Below are 23233 nucleotides of genomic sequence, written 5' to 3'. Positions count from 1 at the left end.
CAATACAATCCTACCTTAAGAAACCAGAAACATCTCAAATAAACAACCTAACCTTACACCTAAAGCAATTAGAGAAAGAGGAATGAAAAAATCCCAAACTTAGCAGACGGAAAGAAATCATAAAGATCAGATAAGAAATAAATGAAAAAGAAGTGAAGGAAACGATACCAAAGATCAATAAAACTAAAAGCTGGTTCTTTGAGAAGATAAAGAAAATTGCTAAACCATTAGCCAGACTCATCAAGACAAAAAGGGAGAAGAATAAACCAACAGAATTAGAAACAAAAAGGAGAAGTAACAACTGACACTGCAGACATACAAAGGATCGTGAGAGATTACTACAAGCAACTCTATGCCAGTAAAATGGACAACCTGGAAGAAATGGACAAATTCTTAGAAATGCACAACCTTCCAAGACTGAACCAGGAAGAAATAGAAAATACAAACAGACCAATCACAAGCACTGAAATTGAAACTGCGATTAAAAATCTTCCAACAAACAAAAGCCCAGGACCAGATGGCTTCACATGCGACTTCTATCAGACATGTAGAGAAGAGCTAACACCTATCCTTCTCAAACTCTTCCAAAATATAGCAGAGGGAGGAACACGCCCAACCTCATTCTACGAGACCACCATCACCCCGATACCAAAACCACACAAAGATGTCACAAAGAAAGAAAACTACAGGCCAATATCACTGATGAGCATAGATGCAAAAATCCTCAACAAAATACTAGCAAACAGAATCCAACAGCACATTAAAAGGATCATAAACCATGATCAAGGGGGGTTTATCCCAGGAATGCAAGGATTCTTCAATATACGCAAATCAATCAATGTGATACACCATATTAACAAATTGAAGGGGAAAAAACATATGATCATCTCAATAGATGCAGAGAAAGCTTTCGACAAAATTTAACGCGCATTTATGATAAAAACCCTGCAGAAAGTAGGCACAGAGGGAACTTTCCTCAACATAATAAAGGCCATATATGACAAACCCACAGCCAACATTGTCCTCAATGGTGAAAAACTGAAACCATTTCCACTAAGATCAGGAACAAGACAAGGTTGCCCACTCTCACCAGTATTATTCAACATAGTTTTGGAAGTTTTAGCCACAGCAATCAGAGAAGAAAAAGAAATAAAAGGAATCTAAATTGGAAAGAAGAAGTAAAGCTGTCACTGTTTGCCGATGACATGATACTATACATATAGAATCCTAAAGATGCTACCAGAAAACTGCTAATCAATGAATTTGGTAAAGTAGCAGGATACAAAATTAATGCAGAAAAATTGCTTGCATTCTTATACACTAATGATGAAAAATCTGAAAGAGAAATAAAGGAAACACTTCCATTTACCATTGCAGCAAAACCAATAAAATACCTAGGACTAAACCTACCTAAGGAGACAAAAGACCTGTATGCAGAAAACTATAAGACACTGATGAAAAAATTTAAGATGATACAAACAGATGGAGAGATACACCATGTTCTTGGATTGGAAGAATCAACATTGTGAAAATGACTACACTACCCCAAGCAATCAACATATTCAATGCAATCCCTATCAAACTACCACTGGCATTTTTCACAGAACTAGAACAAACAATTTCACAATTTATATGGAAACATAAAAGACCCCAAATAGCCAAAGCAATCTTGAGAAAGAAAAACGGAGCTGGATGAATCAGGCTCCCGGACTTCAGACTATACTACAAAGCTACAGTAATCAAGACAGTATGGTACTGGCACAAAAACAGAAATATAGATCAATGGAACAGGATAGAAAGCCCAGAGATAAACCCACACACATATGGTCACCTTATCTTTGATAAGGGAGGCAAGAATATACAGTGGAGAAAAGACAGCCTCTTCAGTAAGTGGTGCTGGGAGAACTGGACAGCTACATGGAAAAGAATGAAATTAGAACACTACCTAACACCATACACAAAAATAAACTAAAAATGGAGTAAATACCTAAGTGTAAGGCCAGACACTATCAAACTCTTAGAGGAAAACATAGGCAGAATACTCTATGACATAAATCACAGCAAGATCCTTTTTGACCCATCTCCTAAAGAAATGGAAATAAAAACAAAAATAAACAAATGGGACCTTCTAGTGTATTTTTCATTTCAGTTATTGTATTGTTCATCTCTGTTTATTTGTTCTTTAATTCTTCTGGGTCTTTTTTAAACATTTCTTGCATCTTCTCGATCTTTGCCTCCATTCTTTTTCTGAGGTCTTGGATCATCGTCACTATCATTATTCTGAATTCTTTTTTCTGGAAGGTTGCCTATCTCTACTTCATTTAGTTGTTTTTCTGGGGTTTTATCTTGTTCCTTCATCTGGTACATAGCCCTCTGCTTTTTCATCTTGTCTATCTTTCTGTGAATGTGGTTTTTGTTCCACAGGCTGCAGGATTGCAGTTCTTCTTGCTTCTGCTGTTTGCCCTCTGGTGGATGAGGCTATCTAAGAGGCTTGTGCAAGTTTCCTGATGGGAGGGACTGGTGGTGGGTAGAGCTGGCTGTTGCTCTGGTGGGCAGAGGTCAGTGAAACTTTAATCTGCTTGTCTGCTGATGGGTTGGGCTGGGTTCCCTCCCTGTTGGTTGTTTGGCCTGAGGCGACCCAACACTAGAGCTTACCTGGGCTCTTTGGTGGGGCTAATGGTGGACTCTGGGAGGGTTTACACCAAGGAGTACTCCCCAGAACTTGTGCTGCCAGTTTCCTTGTCCTCACGGTGAGACACAGCCACCCCTCGCCTCTGCAGGAGACCCTCCAACACTAACAGGTAGGTCTGGTTCAGTCCCCTATGGGGTCACTGCTCCTTCCCCTGGGTCCTGATGCGCACACTATTTTGTGTGTGTCCTCCAAGAGTGGAGTCTCTGTTTCCCTCAGTCCTGTCGAAGTCCCGCAATCAAATCCCGCTAGTCTTCAAAGTCTGATCCTCTAGGAATTCCTCCTCCTGTTGCTGGACCCCCAGATTGGGAGGCCTGACATGGGGCTCAGAACCTTCACTCTAGTAGGTACACTTCTGTGGTATAAGTGTTCTCCAGTTTGTGAGTCACCCACCCAGCTGTTATGGGATTTGATTTTATTGGGATTGCACCCCTCCTACCATCTCATTGTGGTTTCTCCTTTGTCTTTGGATGTGGGGTATCTTTTATGGTGAGTTCCAGTGCCTTCCTGTCAATGACTGTTCAGCAGTTAGTTGTGATTTTGGTGCTCTTGCAAGAGGGAGTGAGAGCATGTCTTTCTACTCCGCCATCTTGAACCAATCTCCTTCAAGGGGTTTTTTAAATAGGGTGTCTTACTCGAAATCCTAAATCTTGTTAAAGGCATATGATTCAGCCACTCTCATGGCTGATCTTTCCAGCACAGAGCCTTCTTCTTTTTGGGTCCTACAGTTACTGGACCAGAACTTCTTCTTCATACACCAGTCCTGGTTTCCATGGTTTAGGTGGACATCTAGAACATGAACTAGGGTTTCTTGATGGAGGCCCTAATAACATTTGGGGCCAGATAATCCTTTACCACAGGTGCTGTCCTTTGCTGTCAGATGTGTAACAGAATCCCTGGTCTCTATCCTCTAGATCCCAGTAGCAACCACCAAGTTTCAATGACCAAAAAATGTCTCTGGTCACTGGCGAGTTATCTGCTGGGGACAAAACTGCCCCCAGTTGAGAACCATAAAGCTAAACCACATAGGGCTTCTAAGGTTATCTAGCTTTTCTCACCAAGCTTAGGGTGTAAATAAAATAGTCTAACTCATTTATCTAAAATGGGAATTATTATCTTCTGAATAAAAGCAGGATTATTCATCTGTAGATAAATTAAAGTTCATGTGCTTTTATAAAATCAATTTGAATATGGAGCAAACTTCCCAGAGAAGTGTGTTTTTCTGGGCCTATGAAATCTCTTTTTCTGTCGATGCCATTCTATCCCCTTGGCCCCCCTCCCTCCACCAGCCCTCCTTTCTCCTATCCCCATCCCTCCTCCACTCCATCTGTTTTCAGGGGGGTTAGGGATTTCCGAGCAGAATACCTGGACCTCCACTGAGAATCAAGGCAGTCTACTCTTCAGTCTCACTGGCTCTCATTCCATGGGGCTACTGACAGGGGTTTAAAAAACCCAGCTCTGATGGACAAGCTGTCTGCCCTCAGTCTCCTTCAAGGCTTGGTTTTCACAAAGTATTCAAGGGAAATTCTGAGGAGGTTTTCATCAGGGACCTGGCCAGTCTCTCTCAAATGCCTTCTTCTAACATCAAGAGGAGAGACACGGCAACCCTTCTAGGTGGGTAGGTGGTCCTCCCTGCCAGAGAACCACTTACGGGGCAGCCCTGGCAGTACCATATCCAACACTGGGATTGGTCAAAGAGCTCAGGGACCACCCACTGGGCTGGGGTCACTGGTCCAGACCCACAGCCCCAGTTTCAACCCCTGTAGTGACTGGGGTTTTCAGATCAAAGGGACCAATGCCAGCAAGACAAAGGCCATTTCAGAAGCCACCTGTTAAGTAGGGCCCCTTCATCTTCTGACTGTCCACTTTGGCAGTTTTGTACAAGATAGATCACATGGAGGTTGTCTTTTTCTAACTGAATGCACATTATGGCAGATTTGATTATAGAGCCTTATAAAATGCCAACATGGAAAGATGCCTAATGATTATGTCACTTTATAAATCATATAAGAGACATGAAGAGTGAAGCCGCCCCTGGGGTACACAGGGTTTGGTTTTGGGTTCTTTCTAAGATTAATTTGCTCAGAAAATAGTAAGTCATCCTTATTAAATGCCAGTGGACTGATGGATTTTAAAACCAGAATCTTGACACAGCTGTAAATTATGTTCCACACAGGAGATTATCCATGTGTTTTATTTATTTTCCCCGTCACACCCTAACTGCATGTTCACTAACACGCTGAAATAGAAATAAGATTTTGTTCTTGAGAATACAACATTCTATTACCAACAAGTTTATCAGGTCAACATAGAAACACAGAAGCCAAGGTCCAGTGTTGAGAAGACGACATCAGATTTACTAGAAACACGACCAGAAAACCAAAAACACTCCCCAAACTGGGAAGTAATGAAACCAGGTTAATCTATTTCTACCATGAAAAAAAGATATGTATCTCACAATCTAGAGATGTTTCTATCACTGATAACCTAACAATTAATGATATAATGCTAGTATACAATTCTAGGGTTAACTCTAGTATAGAATTAATATTATAATTCCACAGAATTTCTATCCAAGTCTTACTGTATCACGTGAAAAACTAAAACTCAAGTAATAGTGCTGGTTCCCAAGACTCCAGTACTTACTAAAGGTTATTCCAAGTCAACGCTGTTTTTGCGACATTTAAGGACAGACCCAAACATGCACTCACCAGGACAGCTGGGATACGTGGAGTGCTGCTGACAGTTAGCAGATGTGCACGTACAGCTGAGAACATGTTTGGACAACAAAGTTGCAACCGATCCAGGACCAGGCCTTCCGCATCTCATCCTGCATCTCAGCATCGCTCACAACACCAGAATGTCTGCCAGCCCCGCCTCCGCCCCGCGGACTTAGAACAGTACACCCACTGAATGGGTGAGCTCCAAACCTTGGTGGCTACCCTGTCTCTTCCTCAGCCACGGGCTTTGGTGGACCTCTGCACCAGTCCCGCCATGGTGGGGAGGACCCCAATCCATGTGTTCAGAGCAGGCCCGGCTGGCCAGCCCAGGAGGGATGGCTCAGTGAGAGCCCCATGCGAGTCTGAGTTTTGTACCTTTTTGTGTTTTATTAACTCCGATGCTTAACTGTTTTCCATCATGTTGCCTTTGCTTTTTTCCAAGCCCCACACACGAAAATTAGAAATTTCTCGGTCATGTGCATCACTCCCCATGAAGAGTTAGTAAAGGAATGCCTCGTTTTTTCAAACAGAAACTTTACACTTTGCTTTATGGCAGAAAATGCCCGGGTTGACTAACATGACCTTGGTCAAGGGAACTGAGGTCCGTTTGCGTGATCTGAGGATGAGCCCTCCCCCGACGCCCCCAGCACAAGAACGCAGGGAACCATGAATCTGGGGGACGGTGGACTCTGAACCAGCCCAAGGCTCTGAGAGACCAGGCTGTGTACTTACCAGAGAAGGGTGTGGTCCGCAGGGGTATTTTGATGGGCGCCAGGGTCAGGAAGTGGCAGGGCTGCACGCTGGAGGGGGACGGGCCCCCAAGTCCCTGGGGGTCCATGGAGACCATGGTGGCGGTGGCAGTGGTGATGGCAAAAGTGGGGCCGCTGCCGACAGGCTTAAGGCTGTTGTGATGACCACCTGCAGAGTGGGGACAGGGAGGTCAGCACAGGATGCCCGGTGTCCCCTGGAGATGATGCCATTTCCTCATGCAACATACGAGCAGCCAGAAAACAAGGCTGTGGTAACCCCCTTTCTTGGAAGCCTGTGCCCTGGGCCACTGTCCCTGAAATAAGTGGGATGAGTTCTTTACCCACCCGAATGTCACCTGTGCACAGAGCTGTGTGCCCTCACAAGGCTCACAGTCACCAGGGGACACTCCTGCCTTAAAGAGAAGCACTTTGCTGCAGCTCACAATACGATGCTCAGTAAACAAAGCCCATTATACAGTCATTTCCACTTCTACACTATACAGTCAGTCAACAAATTTCATTTGGTCAATTAGATGCCAAGCATGTTCTAGCTCTTAGGGACAGAGTCACACGTCTCTCACTTTAAGTCGAAAGGGCATGCTCACTCCCAGGTCCTTGAATTTCTTTTTATTTCTGTTTTTCTCTATTTTCCAAACGTCCTATGATGGGCATTTACAGATTTTTAAAATGTAATTTAATTTTTTATAGAGCAGGTTTAGGGTTACAGAAGAACTGAGCAGAAAGTACAGCGAATTCCCACATATTCCCCTACACCCGGTTTCCCCTCTTATCGCCCTTTTGGGTTGGGTGCTACATTTGTTACCATTAATGGATAAACCAACGCTGATACATTATTATCACCCAAAGTCCATAGTTTGCATGAGGGGTCACTGTTTATGTTGTACATTCTATGAGTTTTGCCAAATGCAAAACTAAAAATCCCACGTGCTCTGCCTGTTCATCTCCACAAGCTAGAAATGACTGAGCTCAGTGAGGAAGGCATGTAAAAAGCTGAGACAGGCTGAAAGTGAGGCCTCTTGGACCATTAGCCAAGTTGTGAATGCAAAGGGAAAGTTCTTGAAGGAAATTAAAAGTGCTACTCCAGTGAATACACAAATGATAAGAGAAACAGCCTTATTGCTGATGTGGAGAAAATTTGAGTGGTCTGAAGATCAAACCAGCCACAACATTCCCTTAAGCCAAAGCCTAATCCAAAGCCAGTCCCCATCTCTCTTCAATTCTATGAAGGCTGAGAGACGTTCGGAAGCTGCAGAAGAAAAGTCTGAAGTTAGCAGAGGTCGGTTCATGAGGCTTAAGGAAAGAAGCCATCTCATAACACAAAAGTGCAAGGTGAAGCTGCAAGTGCTGATGTAGAAGCTGCAGAACGTTATCCACAAAATCTAGCTCAGATCATTAGTGATTTTCAGTGTGGATTAAACAACCTTCTATTGGAAGAAGATGCCATCTAGGACTCTTATAGCTAGAGAGGAGAAGTCAATGCCTGGCTTCAAACTTCAAAGGACAGGCTGACTCTCTTGTTCGGGGCTAATGCAGCTGGTGACTTTAAGTTGAAGTCGGTGTTCATTTACCATTCTGAAAATACCAGGGCCCTTACGAATTATGCTAAATCTACTCTGTCTGTGTGCTATAAATGGAACAACAAAGCCTGGATGACAGCACATTGGTTTACAACATGGTTTACTGAACATTTTAAGCCCACTGTTGAGATCTACTTCTCAGAAAAAAAGATTCCTTTCAGAATATGATTGTTCCTTGACAATGCACCTGGTCACCCAGGAGCTGGAGATGGAGAGGAGATTAATGTTGTTTTCGTGGTAACACAACATCCATTCTACAGCCCATGGATCAAGGAGTTATTTTGACTTTCAAGCCTTATTACTTAAGAAACACATCTCATCAGGCTATAGCTGCCATAGACAGCGATTCCTCTGGTGGATCTAAGCAAAGTAAATTGAAAGCCTTCTTGAAAGGATTCATCCTTCAAAATGCCATTAAGAGTACTTGTGATTGGTGAGAAGGGATCAAAACATCCACCTTAGCAGGAGTTTGGAAGACGACGGCTCCAACCCTCATGGGTGACTTTGAGGGGTTCAGACTTCAGTGGAAGAAGTTACTGTAGATGTGGTGGAGATAGCAAGAGAACTAGAATTCGAAGTGGAGCCAAAGATGTGAGTGAATTGCTGCAATTTCACAATAAAATTTTAATGGATGAGGAAGGAGTTGCTTAGGGAGGAGCAAAGAAAGTGGTTCCTTGAGATAGAATCTGCTCCTGGTGAAGATGCTATAAAGATTATTGAAATGAAGACAAAGGATAAAGAATATTACATAAACTTAGCTGAGAAAGCAGTGAAAGGGTTTGAGAGGATTGACTCCAATTTCGAAAGAAGTTCTACTGTGGGTAAAATGCTATCAAATGGCATCGCATGCTACTGAGAAATCATGCTTGAAAGGAAGTCAACTGATGCGGCAGATTCACTGCTGTCCTATTTTAAGAAATCGCTGCAGCCTCCCCAGCCTTCAGCGACCACCACCCTGACCAGTCAACAGCCGTCAACATCGAGGCAACGCCCTCCAGCAAAAAGATTACGACCCACTGAAGTCTCAGATTGTGTAGGAATTCTTAGTAATAAGGTATTTTTAATTAAGGTATGTACATTGTTTTACACATTAGGCTATTGTACACTTAATAGACTGTAGTGTAGTGCAAACACAACGTTTATATGCACTTGGAAACCAAAAAAATTGCTTTATTGCCATATTCCTTTTACTGCAGTGGTCTGGAACCAAAGCAGCAATATCTCAGCGGTGTGGCTGTATGTACTTAAAGTTCCTTTGTGTCTTTTCATGGCAAGATAGCTCATTTCTTTTTATTACCGAGTAATATTTCATTGTCTGGATGTACCACAGTTTACCCATTCACTTATGGAAGGACATATTGGTTGCTTCCAAGTATTTATTATTATGAATAAAATTGCTATAAACATTTGCGTGCATGTTTTTGTTTGTACATGAGTTCTCAACTCATTTGGAAAAATACCAAGGAGTGTGACTGCTGGGTCACAATGGTAAGACTACCTTTTGCTTTGTAAGAAACTTCCAGACTGTCTCTCAAAGTGGCTGCACCGTTTTGCATCCCCACCAGCCATGAAGGAGATCCTGTTGCTCCACATCCTCACCAGCACTTGGTGTCAATGTCCTGGATTTTAGACATTCTAGCAGGTGTGTAGTGGTGTCTCATTGTTGTCACATACAGATATAAAGTCAGCAAAAAAACCCACACTATTCAATATATATTGTCTTAATTAACAATGAAAACACATTACAGAAAAGGTATAAAATGGAGTAAATAAGCATCTAAAAATGTCCCTATGGTCCCCCAGCTGAACACTGTTGATCTTTTGCCATGCAGCTAAGCAGAAGTTTCCAGAGGCATGGTCTGGCTGTACCGGTGGTGGACCACCAGTACGCTGCACACACTGCTCTCCCACTTCTCCTGTCATTATATGGCCTTCCCAAGTCCAGTTATTAATCAGAGACTAGTATTCCAGGCAGTGGAACCGCCACACAAATCTGCCATGCTCACTTAACCAGCCCCCATCATAATAGGTGTTGCCTATTTATTGCCCATTCCAGGATGGTTGTTCAGGGCCAAACGGGGTGAGCATTTTGAGTGTGCGTGTCAGTTAATGAGGCAATTCTGTGAAAGTCCACACACTATGAAGCTGTACACAAATATTTCTTTGTAAATTCAGCTTCCCTCCTTCAAGATTCTTTTATTTATATTATTTTACCACAGGTGTTTCCACTGCCATTTAACCACTTGTTGGCCCTGTTCAGAGACAGCTCCATTGGTGTGACACAGGGCTTCAAAGAACTGCGATTCTCAAAGCCAAGTTCAATGACCTCAGTGATAGGCTACCTGATGAATTTGTTGAATGAACTTGATCTTTTGTTCAAAACGAAGATGACCCTTCAGCAGAGAATGAGAAAGTAACAACAGTGACTTAAAAGAAACAGTGCCACGGCAAGAGCATTTTACAGATGGAAGTGTGGGAACAGTTTTATCATTGCATGACTTTGCTGTCAGAAATGATAAGTCAAACAAAAAGGAAAAAAAAGTAAGTAAACCTTATCTACCTCTTTAAAAAAAGACGCTGGAAAGATAGATTTTAACCTGCTTTGAATCCATCTGGGTCCATATAAAAACGCACCACTCATCAGTTAGTTCACAAAATCAACTGCATAGTATCAGTGGAGATAAAAAGTTAATAACCAATGTCGACAAAATTACTGTCATAATTGGTGGATGAGATGAGATGGTAAGAAGGGGTCTTATCACTGCCAAGCTCCCACCAGCTTCAGGCCTTGCGCACGTGCGCTGTGTGTTGATATCAGACCCAGGCACCTGGTGTGGGAACAGGATCTGGCTCCCAACCTCCAGGACACAGAGAGCACAGAGGAGCTCAACCCTGGCCGGCAGGTGGGAGAGGTAACTTGCGAAGTGGGAGGAGGGGCTCAGGAAACTCCACTGACCAATGGTAACCCCTGATCCCCATCTGGAGCGTGGGCTGGGGCTGCTGGCAACTTCCTGCTTCCCACTCCATCCCCCCGCCCCCAGCTCAGGCATTTACGGAGCATCTCCACCTGCCAGATGGCACACAGCTCGGCCAGGAAGATGCTACCATAGGAAACACTGCTGCAAACAGATAATCACCCGCCAGGAGGCAGGCGGGGCCGAAGGGGCCCTGGGATGCCAGCTGCTCCCAGAGAGATGCCTCTTGAGCTGAGTCTTGGAAGATGAGCAGGCACTCAACAAACTGTGTCGACTGATAAGTAATTATCATAACTTGCTTTCCCCAAAGGACTGCAGAGAATCCCTTAGTTGAGTAAATAAACTGAGATAAGAGGCCCAGCCCAAAAAAACCTGCTAAGCCAGCTAAGAGATAAGCCAGAAAGGCAATCCTGTCAGCATCACTAATAAAAAATCAATGTTTTAGGCAAAACAGTAATTAACCCTGTGCTTCTCTGCAGGCAGGCAGCTGGGGGGGGGGGTGCTGCAGCCATCCCGCCCTGTGCTGCCCCTTCCGGCACGGCCACCTCCCTCCAGATCCCTCTCTGATGGCCTGACTTGCAAAGGGGCTTCGTTTGCATTTTTAGTCTGAGTGACCCCAGGATGGCTGGATGCAGGAGAACTTCTGCGGTCCCTGTCTGTCGCCAGAGAGCAGGACTCAGGGGGGTTCAAGAGACTCACACGAGCCCTGGAGAAAGCTGGCACTGACTCAAGGCCAGGCGTGTCTGCCCAAGTGCCTCTGCAGGGCTGGCACTGGGGCCCACCTGGCTGAACACGTGCCCCAGCCCAGCTAGACTCCTGGGCGGGGCTGGAGCATCTGAAGACTTTCTCCTTTGTGCTACCAGAGGCCACCCTGCTGTCCGCACGGGGGCCTTCGGTCACTGACACGCTGATAGACTCACAGGAGAGGACTGGCAGGCTCTGCGCGGCCACCTGTGCTCACGGGCACCCTGACCACTGACCTCTCCCGGTACCTGCCTCCAAAACTGGAACCCAGCCAGCAGCTGGATTTGCTTTTCCCAGGATTCAACAGAAAAAAAGGAAGAGAAAGGCTGGTGGCCCTGGGACGGCGGGACAGGCAGGGGCTCTAACCATCCGGCCTCAGGCTGAGAGGCTAACTGGGGACTGTGCGAGTTCAGGGGTGTCCGCTCAGGCTGGACAGTCTGGTCTGTTCCTGTTCCCTTGGGTTTTCTCTTCTTCTTAGGCCTGCCCTGGAACAGAGCTGCTCTCAGCCCCAGGTTCTCCGTCGCTGGCCGCGTTCCCCAGAGGAAGACGGGGACGGCAGTGCTGGAGACAACATTTACCTCATCCCTCCTGGAGGAATACTTGGTGTGGAAGGCCTGCTCTGGCATCACAGGAGCCCCAGAATTGTAACCACTAGTGGGCTGCAGAGTAGGTAAGATGCTAGACATTTAGCTTCCAAATCTTTACAAAAGAGCAGGACGAAGGCCTCGCCTGTAGCATCTGACATTGAGGACACCACGTAGAGAGGAAGACCTTTATCCTGGGATAAAGGGCACGGAGGAAACACCAGGATGGCGGCAGGTCTTCCGATGAAGGGGAACCTCACCTGATACACAGGCGATGCTGTGCTCTCCTCTCAGCCATGTGCTCAAAACAGCAAATAGTCATCGGCTAATTTAGTTTATTATGTCCGTTTAGCATATGATTCAGCTCTGGTGGAATCCTTCAGGCGGCGTATCTGCCAACTGGTAATTATTTCTGCAAACAGGACCGGTCAGGGGGTGACTTCAGGCAGTGGTCCCTATGTGGAGGCTTCACCAGGAGGAGCGTCTGGGGTCTCTGGCAGCATGTGAGGCTTTGACAACAGGCACAGGGGAGGGAGGGGGAACAGAGTCCAGGGCACAGGCTCTTCCTTCCTCCCCTCTGCTCTGAGGGCGTCGTGTCCCTGTGCCCTGACCCCCAGCTCTGGGGACTAAGGAAATCTGTCAGTGCTTACCTGGCTCCTTTTAGGAAGAGCAGTGATGGGCCTTGGTGTCTAAGTGACAAGCCAGCGCCAAGCTCCTGCACACCTGTTTGATTTTGCTTCCCTTTCATGGTGTTGGCCATTCCGGCAGTTTTCTAAAGAAGACATCCAGTTCCTGGGTTTGGTAAAGTTTTCCATGTTCCGAGGAAGCAAACCCGTAAGCTGGGCTGGATGGTCACCCAAGCTCCAAGGCCGCTCTCACCTTGCCCAACAAAGTATCTGTTTCGTGATCGGCTCTGGCGGGTTGTGAGCGCCTCAAGACACACACCACATTTGTCTTTTCTGCCACCCCAGCACCTAGACAGCACCCTGGTGCTGACGGAGTGTCTGTCTACCAAGAATAGCCATGGGTAGTGGGTGGGCGACTCTGGCAACCTGCACTCACAGCTCACTGACATCTCCCTGCTCCTTCTCCCAGACTGTGCCCTCCCTCGGAGCCTTTATAACCTGCAAGCTGGATGGGGGGGGGGCTCTCCTCTCCCCCTGCCAGAACCGCCAGCCCCCCATACCACAGAGCAAGCACAACCCCCTTCCCAGGCGACACCTCTCATCTCCCCCAAACCCCCCTGTTACATGCTGACCCACAAGTAACAGAGTCTCATACCTTGCTGCCTCCTGCCCCGGAGGGAGGGCTCTGACAAGGCCCTTTGACCCAAGAGCCCCCTTTCTGTGTCCCCTTTTGACACAATCACCTATGAGTGCATCTGCCTCCCTCAGGGGGCCCAGAGAGCTGCAGCGCTCAGCTGGTGGCCTAGCTCAGCCACGACGTGAGCCTGGGCATCAGGGGGTGATCTCCATTTTTTTAGGAAATAGGAAAACGATGTCAGGATGTGTCCCTGAGTAAGAGTCAGCGGTGGGAGGCATACGTATGCACAGTCTGCTGTGAGGAATGCCCCAGGGGAAGTAAAACCCTCTGTTTGAATCTCCCGCTTCCCACTGTCTGGTCTGGCGTGTCGTACAAAAGTGACAGCCCTCTCAAGTTTCGCCCCTCATTTCCCCTGCTGGGCTGTGACTGCACCTACCTCGTGGTCCTGGACCTAGAAGCACTGGAAAGGGAAGACTGGGAAACAGCATTTCTAGAAGGACCTACGTCTTCACTTTCTAAAGCATGGTTCAGTTCCTAAAATGATGCTCAGCACAGAGTCCAACCTGTGGACCGACGGAGCATCACAACACCACCTCTCAGGGTGATGCCTGCTCGCGGGAGATGCACCAGCGTGGCCAGAGCTGACGCTGGATCATCAGTCAGAACCCGTCGCCTCCCTGCCCCCCAACAGGAACTAACGTAAATCTTTGAAGTCTCGGGGTCTGGAGATGAAGAAAGGAAGCTACACGGAGAGAAAACCAAAAACCAGATGGAACCAGCTGGGACCAAGACGGTGATGAATCTGACCTCCCACAGACCCGGGGTCTCACGCTAGGCTGATTTTACTACATTAGCGACTAAATGACACACCCAGCGGAATGATGCCATGACTGGAAGTCAGGGACTGATAAAGGATACAAAGGGGTGGCAGCCCGCTCCCCGGGAAAGCCCTGCCCTTCCCCGGAGACTAATGCATGGGCCTCCCCATCTTCAGCCTCACCCCTCCTCCCTCTGTCTTGACTCTAAAATCAAACCCCTCCCCAAGTGAGCAAGAAGTCGACCTGTGAACCAAGTTCCCACTTCTCCATTCTTTGGCCACTGAATAAAGCTGGCGCTGCATCCATCTCAGCTTCGGTTTCATTATTTGGCTACACAAATCCGAAGGGGAAAAGAACCTTTTCCCTCCAAGGCAAATGGTCCAGCCGGGCTAGGGGTGACCCATATAACTTAATGCGGTAACACAAGCCCGGCTCCCAAACGCATGTGTTCATTTCTGCTAAACCCATCTGAGCTGCCTCTCCTCATTTCAGACATTTGGAAGATGACTTTCCCGTACAAATCCTCTTCATCTACCCACAGAGCCTCCTCTTGGTTTTTCTTGATTTGCAGACATGTCTGGCACAGAACTGCTCTGCAAAGGGTGGATTTCAGTCTGGTTGTTTCACTTAAAACTTCATCAGGAACCAGCCCTTCCCAAGGAGGCACTGCTGCTATTTGACTCATTTTACTCCAGCTTTGTCTGCACACCGTACTCATTTTCAGCTATGCCCCAGCACTGGGACACCCCAGTGACCCCTGATACATCTAGTCTGTGGGCACCGACCCTGAAGACCCCATGGTGGTGCTTGGAGCCCCCCACCCAGGCCTGACGATCCCTCCAGGTCCTCGTCACCGACCATAGGATGAAAGCTGCTTCCGGCCCTGAAGCTGGCACTGAATTCCAGCCAGGATTCATCCGGCCCCTTCCCCTCCCAGCCTTGGGGACCCTCTCAGCCGGGTCCCCTCCCACAGAGCAGAGAAGCAGATGGCATGGCTTTGATGTGTATCTCTGTTGGGGACCCTGACGACACAAGCGCCAATGGTGTGCTGGACCCACTTGGTCACTGTGAACCAGCACCCACCTCCACTGGACAGAAGTCCATGCACCTCAGCAGAGTCACCCCTCGGGAGGGGCATGCATCGCCTGGGGGAGGGTGGGGTGGGGCATGGACCAGCCCTCCCCTCCCCCTGCCGCCCCCCATGGCAGATGGTGCCAGGCAAGGACATATGAGTTACCTAATGCTAAGAGGGGGAAAATTCACTCAGCTTTGTGCATCAGCTTAGAAATACTAATTTATTGTTATTTTTTATGATTTCATGTAACTTGGTACACAATAATTTGAATATTCACTTTATTAAAACTAGAGATTAATTACACTGCCCCGAAGAACAAATTGCCACTAATACTGGGTAATCTACACGTCCTGATTGCTGTAATGAACTGAGTCAGTGAAGAAGAGTGGAAGACAGCAGCGTAGGAACTATCTTCATGAGGCCAACAATGGACCGGCTGACACTACCATCTGAGGAGCCCCGGCAGCACGGCCTCCCGCTCTGGGCCCACACCTGCTCTGGAATCCCAGGTCCACTGCGGAAGGGGTGGGGTGTGCAGCTCAGGGGCCTGGGGTGGGAAGGGGCTGTGACACGGCCATGCACTCTGGCCAAGCGGACCCCAGGGCTGGACCCCAGGGCGGGCTCAGCAGAGCAACTGCCCCTCCCACAGACACACTTTCCACCAGGACACCCAGACCACACACTCATGAACTCCTTGAGGGCAGGGCTGTGCTCATGGGACACACCCAGATACCGGGTATAGAGCAGGTGCTTAACAAATCCACATCAACCGAGTGGTTGCCAGGCAACATTTGTCTCCTGAAGGATTCATCCCGTAAGTGGTTTCATGGGTTCAGTGGGTCCAAGCAGATTCTCCAACCTCTGAGTTTACTCTTAGCAGGGTCACCCTCGGGGGTCCGGCCACACCTCTCCCATAGAGGGTCCCAGGGTGCACGTGGCTGTCCCCAAAAAGAGTGTCATTTTAGGGCCTCCCTGGTGGCGCAGTGGTTGAGAGTCCGCCTGCCGATGCAGGGGATACGGGTTCGTGCCCCGGTCTGGGAGGATCCCATATGCCGCGGAGCGGCTGGGCCCGTGAGCCATGGCCTCTGGGCCTGTGCGTCCGGAGCCTGTGCTCCGCAACGGGAGAGGCCACAACAGTGAGAGGCCCGCATACCGCAAAAAGAAAAAAAAAAAAAAAAGAGTGTCATTTTCCATAGAACACAGTGGCACTGGCAAAAACGTAACCTTCTGCCTTGAAATAAACGCGTTTCCCCGTGAAAGCTGCAGCAGATGGATTCTATCCGTCACAGGCAGCCCGAGGTTTTGTTGACCTTCAAACAGGACACAATCCCGTCTGTCTGCACAACAACACAAGTGTGGGAAGGGCTTCTGCGAGGCGTTTACCAACACCATGCTGTTCAGCACCAGGCAGCTGTTTTCCAACCACTTCATTATGCTCAATGCACACGATTTACACTCACCTCTTACCTGTCTCGTAACATCCCATGGCAGTAATAAAGCACAGGAAATGATGCTCACCTCGCATCTTTCTCTTCAGAGACACATTTAGACAGCGACGCAATCAACCAGCTGACGATTTTTAGGAAACTTCCTGCTTGATGGTGTCTCTCCTCATTATGAAATTAAGATGACTGACAGCCTTGTAACGGGGACACCAAACCCGCCTTTCCCTTCAGCACCTGCCAAGGGTGGGTTCCGCCCCGAGCCCCATTCGGGTAACAGTGTGCGGCCCATCACAGGACTCGTTGGGGCAGCGAAAGGGGCTTTAATGGGTCACGTCCACACTGACATCTCCACTCCTCAAAACCCAAACACGCTTCCAGGAAACAGCTACTGGATCAGGGCTCCATACAAAACCCCAGTGAAGATGCTCGGTGTTTGAGAATAGGAACGTCTAAGACAAGAATTTTCAGAAAAATGTTCTCATCATATGTAGCTGCTGCTAAAATGTGCTGCACTGAATCCATGTTTCAGCAAATAGGGTGCAACTGTGCCTGTCCTTGTGGAACTGATGCCCTAAGTATGAGTATTTGAGTTTGCAGAATCAAGGCATCCATCGGTGGGGATGGGTTGGGGGGTGATAACCCTGCTGACACAGGAACAGGAGGGAACAGAATTCTCCCCTCACACGCAGACCCGGCCCAGGGAGCCTGGGGCAGGCTCAGAACTGCCAGTTCCGGCAGCCCACGTGGATCTGGTTCAACACTGCCCTCCCGGAAACTGGCCCAGCCTCACTGTAGAACGAGTGTCCCCCAGGGCAGGTGAGGACACTGTTACCGGCTCCACAGAGGCCTGTGAGGGTTCGGTGAAGTCATCCCCGTGCACAACAAGGTCCTTATAAAGCGTCTGCACGTAGTTCATGTTCAAAGAAAAACTCGTCATTTTTCTTACAATTTTAAGGCATTCGACACATGTGCTGACTTTACAAAGGGACAGAGGAAGGGAAGGGGGAAGAAAGCAAAAAGGAAGGCAGCAGGGCTTCCCTGGTGGTGCAGTGGTTGAGAGTCCGCCTGCCGATGCAGGGGACACGGGTTCGTGCCCCGGTCCGGGAAGATCCCACATGCCGCGGAGCGGCTGGGCCCGTGAGCCATGGCCGCTGAGCCTGCGCGTCTGGAGCCTGTGCTCAGCAACGGGAGAGGCCACAGCAGTGAGAGGCCCACGTACCGCAAAAAAAAAAAAAAAAAAAAGGAAGGCAGCAGTTGGCAGGCAGGCAGGAGAGTAACCGTTGGCTGCAATATATTTACCTGTAACTGCCATTCCTGCCAATAACTTCCAGGGATCCTGTCACACCTAGATTTCTTATGGCCTAAAGCATCCCAGGAAAGGCCAAAGAAAAGTCATACCATCAGAGCTGAGAGCAAAGTGAAGGGTCCCTGGGAGCAGTGACACTGGTGAGACAGACTTATGTTGCACGTTTACTGTGCCCAACGCAAAGAGAAGACTGTGGCCACGTTAGCCTAGAATCCATGGAAATTCCAAGCAGAGGAGACAGAAAATCAAGATGGACCTGGAGGGACGCCGGCCATCCAGCATCCCCGAGAGGATGGTCACGCTTCAACAGATCCACCCCGACCGTGACAGGGAAACAGTCCATAAATAGTCCGAAGGCATAAAACATGGATGCGTTCACGGCTGCAGCGGGTCTCAGGTGGCTGTGACACCCAATGCAAACACGTCCAAACCCACTTCCAGCCCCTCCTCCGCCTTCCATTGCCCTGCTGAAGCCACCCTCTCAGGCGGTGCTTCCTCTTTCCACTGGGAATTCCTTGATGAGAGAGTCTCCCTTTGTAATGGAGCCGAGCAGAGCCAGCCTGCATCCTTAACACTAAGCTACCCGTGACATCGGTGCCTCTGGGAAGATACACACGCACCTGTTTCCTTCGTGTGGAAACAGCCACATGTTTACTTGCGTAGCCTTGGAGAGCCACCTGTGGCAGGCTCAGGACGGGCAGCGGTGGGACTTGTCACCAGAGGCTCTGCGGCCAGAGGAACCCTGAGTTAGGGCTCCTGGGCTGTCTTTTCGCATCCCTCCAGCATACAGACAAGGTTCGTCATCCACGGAATCCTGTGGCCCTGCCCCTCCTCTTGTGTCTCACATTGATGTCTTGGCCTTCAGCGTCCATCACAAGGTTTCAGCTGTAAAGTCGCCGTGGTCCTCTGAGGACTCCTTTCCGCTCATCCGTCAAAGTTCATGTGCCCCTTAGGATCTCAAGGGCAACAATCTACCACCAACAGTCACTAGCCTTCTTTTTTCTATTGCAAATGGTAAAACCCCATTCTCTGCATCCCACAGTGCATCCAATTTTCCTTTTCCTGAATCAGTGGACATTTGTGAGTGTCCATCACGTGCACAGTCTCGCAGTAACGCCTCTGACGAGTGCCCTGCACTGCCTGCATGGCATGAGGAAATCTACAGGTAGGTTTGTCTCTCTATCACAGGGAATGGATGCAAATAGGCTAATTAGTTCAGAAGAGATTCAAGGCTCATTTCCAATGTAAAAAATCCACTCTACTGAGGATAACACTACCTGAAATGAATACTTATTTTCCTTAAAGATTGAATAATACGTTGTTTATATAAACGGCATTTGAGTTGATGCCAGAGGAACAAGGAAACTGCAAGTAAAACTCAAGACCACCAGGTCATTATCACAAGAAAAAATGCAAGGCTTGATTATTGGGAAACACTCATATTTCTATTCTTTCCAAAGGCAGACAGATCTGCCTTAAGCTGATGAGGCTTGAGCCCCAGGGTCTTCATTCATACAAACTCCAGCCCTAATTCCGACTAGTGATTTTGTATTCTTTTCCTTAAAGAGGATAGTGAGTTTTATCAATGTCATGGTCCAAAACACCTGGTCTGCCCCTGCTTACCAACTTCAAAACCTAAAGGTAAATACTGCTGGATACAAATGTAAAACCATTCTTCTACAAAGGCACTTAGAAAGATTTTACCCAAATCTTCATCTCCTAAACCTCACGGGATAGCTAGGTACTGAGATCTTAAGCTTTCAAGCTTCTCAGAATTCTAACTGAAGTCACATTTACATGCATTCAAGAAATACAGTTAAAACAAAGATGGTCATGACATGCAGGGAGTTGTAGGAACACACATTATTTTCTGTGATTCCTGATGCAGTTTTTTTTGAAGACTGTAGTGTTGCTGATATTTGGAAGGAGAAAGGAACTGATTCTTCATCACAGAAACCAGGGGCAGCAGCCCCAAGGGTCACACCTGAAAGACCAGGTCTCCCTATCTGAAAACTTCCCACTAAGAGTATTTCAGTCTAGTAATACAACAAGTGAGACGCGAAAATATTAACACAATAAGCCGGGCTGTAAGACCTAGGGAAGCAGGAGGTTTTTTTTGTTTTTTTGTTTTGTTTTTTTGCGGTCCGCGGGCCTCTCACTGCTGTGGCCTCTCCCGTTGCGGAGCACAGGCTCCGGACGCACAGGCCCAGAGGCCATGGCTCACGGGCCCAGCCGCTCCGCGGCATGTGGGATCTTCCCGGACCGGGGCACGAACCCGCGTCCCCCGCATCGGCAGGCGGACTCCCAACCACTGCGCCACCAGGGAAGCCCCAAAAGCAGAAGTTTTAATTGGTTTTATTTACTGCACTATCCACCAGCACATATGCCAGCGCCTGGTCCGTGGTAGGGCTCAATCCATATTTGTGGTATTGATTATTGATTTAATATTTGCCATGTGCTTGTTAGAGACAAGACACTCTACCAGGCACTGGAGGTTCAGTAGTAAATTAGACAGACAAGGCTACTGCCCTGTTAAGAACACATATTCTTGCCTGAGTGACACTGACACTGAATGCTTAAAGGAAGAAAATCATGGTGGGGAAGCTGAATATTTAATTTGCATCAAAACATTATTTCTCACCATTTATTTCTTATAGGCCTTGAACCTAAACTTTGACTGAAATAAAATCCTGGTGATCATCTGTAACTCAAGAGAAATCTAAGAACCTATCTATCTAGCTCTTTTCCTGGCTATCAGACCACAAGCGTATGTAATCTGAGAAAAAAATGTATACTCTGATGAATATTTCTCATTACACAATTCTAGAGATAAGTGGGTACGGGCCACTGAGCTGACCAGTCTTTTCAGTCATATCTAAATTACTATAACAAAACGTAACCACTGGCGAACTAGGAATGGAGTGAGCTTTCCTAAGCTCCAGGAAAGGTAGTTAATAAAATCTACAATCCATGTCATTGATAGAGGGAAGTATTAGCAGCATCCCTTGGAAACGGGAACTGCAGAGTCCCTGCTGTCCCTCCTGCATTAGATGCTGCACCGAAAGTCCTAGACAGCAAAGGTAAAAGCAGAATTTTAAAAGTGAAATGAAAGAGCTCGAGAGTAGAAGGAAAGAAACAAATCCTTTTCCTGTTCATCAACTCTTCTGTGGTTCTGCAAGGCAGCGTTGCATCCTTTAAAGCAAGTGAAAGACTCTGACAATTTAGATTAAGATGCCTATAAGAAGTCTCAGAAAGCATTATAAAGAAATGATGCCAAAGTGTCTACAAAATATTTTCAGACAGTGAAACTTTGGAAATCGCTTTCTCTGGCGTACTGATGTTAAGTAAACTGCCTCATCTGCTGGATTTTGAAAAATTCATTCAAGATAACATTTACTAATTTACGCTATTATTGAGAAATATATATTAAAATATTAAATCACAGTAGAATGCAAAACTGTGTTACAATAGTGCATCACGTATGGCAAAGCACCGAAACACTAGCAATGTTTGTAAATATTTAGTGGAGTTGAAGCGGAGCAGGACCCTATGGTCCTCCCCCCCCGACCCCATGTCCTCAGCCTGCCTTTTGTCTGTGGAAAAAATTTAGCCAAAGGATAAGTTTAATCAGAGAAGTGAGAAAATGCAGAAACAGAGGAAAACAGTCAAAGGAGACCAAATCATAATAGTTTAGTCATTAAGTATAGTCAAGGACCTTTAGTTCCTTCTTAAGGGCTATCGATCATATTCTGAGCCCTCTTCTGGGAGCTGTCTTGTAGGTACTGAAACCCCCGCCAGGTGGAGGAAGTTAACTCCATGATAACCAGGCTGGAGCCATGACATAAGCTGCCACAATTCCAAGAACTGGCCTCAAGAAAATGGGAACAAACCTACCCTGGAACTGAAGATTCCCTGTACCTAAAACAATCAAGATGATGCTGGTCAGACCACCGATGACCAATTTCGAGATGACTGCCAGAGCTGACTGTATTGCTTCTGCATGTAGTCCCCTTCCTCTGTCTATAAAAGCTCTTACCCACTGGCTGTCACGGGCGGAGTCGGCCTTTGGACAGGCATCCCCCCGCCCCGGTTGCCAGCATCCAAAACAGTTTTCTCAGGAACTGGAGGGAGGCACGAGTACACTAGCTGGGTGGAGGACAGACACTAAATTGGCCACCACAAGGCTAAAGTGCCCTTGAGGGTTTCCTGTTATCTCTAAGAGTCAAACACATTTGCATCTTCTCCTGAAACATCTGTTTTTCCATGATAGCAAGGTAGAGTGTCTCCCCCAACTTTCTAAGTAAAACTGGGGACCTGAAAGGTGTATCTGTTTATCCTTTTCCTCCAGAAATCGCGAGGCATGGGGTCACCCCACAACCCCCAGTCTGAGGGCTGAGACAGAGGGACAGTGGGGACATCATAGTTTGACCTCCTAGTGAGTGGGGCCGATCCCCGACTAGGAGTGATTAGTCTGTTTACACTTTACACTCCACACCCGCACCTGCACCAGCACCTGGACATAGGATCTCAGGTGAAGCCAGACCGGACCGTTCAGGGTGGGCGCTCTGTGGGGACACCACTGTGCTGCCACCTGCGCTGGACCCCAAGGCTCCACAGGGTAGTCCAAGGGGGAAATGAGAGACCTCTGCCCAGCGTTCTTCCAGACGCCTAACGCTGCGGCTGTAAGATGGAGAACTCCTCCTTACCCAGATATGATGAGTGGCTAAAAAAAATCAAGCTTTGCCTCAGCGGGGCTGTTTCTTTGTGGAAACAGCAACTCTAAGACGGACACAACTCCATGACAGTGCTGTCAGAGTCACATGGCTGCTGAGAGGCTCCAACAGCACCGAATATTCTCATTTTCAATGGCTTGAAGAAGAAAGAAGTATGTTCATGTATTTTATGGCATTCTGTATTACACTGTATAAGTAAATTCTGTATAACCTAAGTAATGCATGCTCATTAAAAATGAAAAATAAAAGATATTACATCCAGTATCCAGAAATAACCATTATGAACATTTCCAGATGCTTCCTCCCATCTTTGATCAGCATGTGTGTGAACTGTGTGTGTACAATGCTCTCAAAGCTGGTACCATCCTGTTCCTTCGTGTTGTTACCTGCTTTTAAAAATTCACGAAAACAAAAGCATTCTTTTGTCTAAATAATCTTCTGAACGTGATTCTACTAATGGTTGAAGACTGTTCATTTTTATTGCTCTATTGTAACTCACTTAACCAGTTATTTAGTCATGGACATTTGAGATTT

General features: G+C 47.2%; 1 protein-coding gene across 1 annotated transcript in view; it reads right to left on the bottom strand.

Annotated features, from left to right (window-relative positions):
* The window catches only part of TCERG1L (transcription elongation regulator 1 like), a gene marked incomplete at both ends in the record, with an annotated part of 204936 nt that overhangs the window by 158691 nt on the left and 23012 nt on the right, over positions 1-23233 (bottom strand). Inside the window, one exon of the mRNA XM_081239775.1 lies at positions 6142-6327. Within this exon, the coding sequence (XP_081095901.1) occupies positions 6142-6327 (186 nt within the window). The remainder of the gene's footprint in view (positions 1-6141; positions 6328-23233) is intronic.

This window comes from Mesoplodon bidens (assembly GCF_964165515.1).
Source record: "Mesoplodon bidens genome assembly, chromosome: 1".
NCBI classification, from domain to species: domain Eukaryota; kingdom Metazoa; phylum Chordata; class Mammalia; order Artiodactyla; family Ziphiidae; genus Mesoplodon; species Mesoplodon bidens.
Note: the sequence above shows the minus strand (reverse complement) of the source record. Positions and strands in the feature narration are given on the sequence as shown.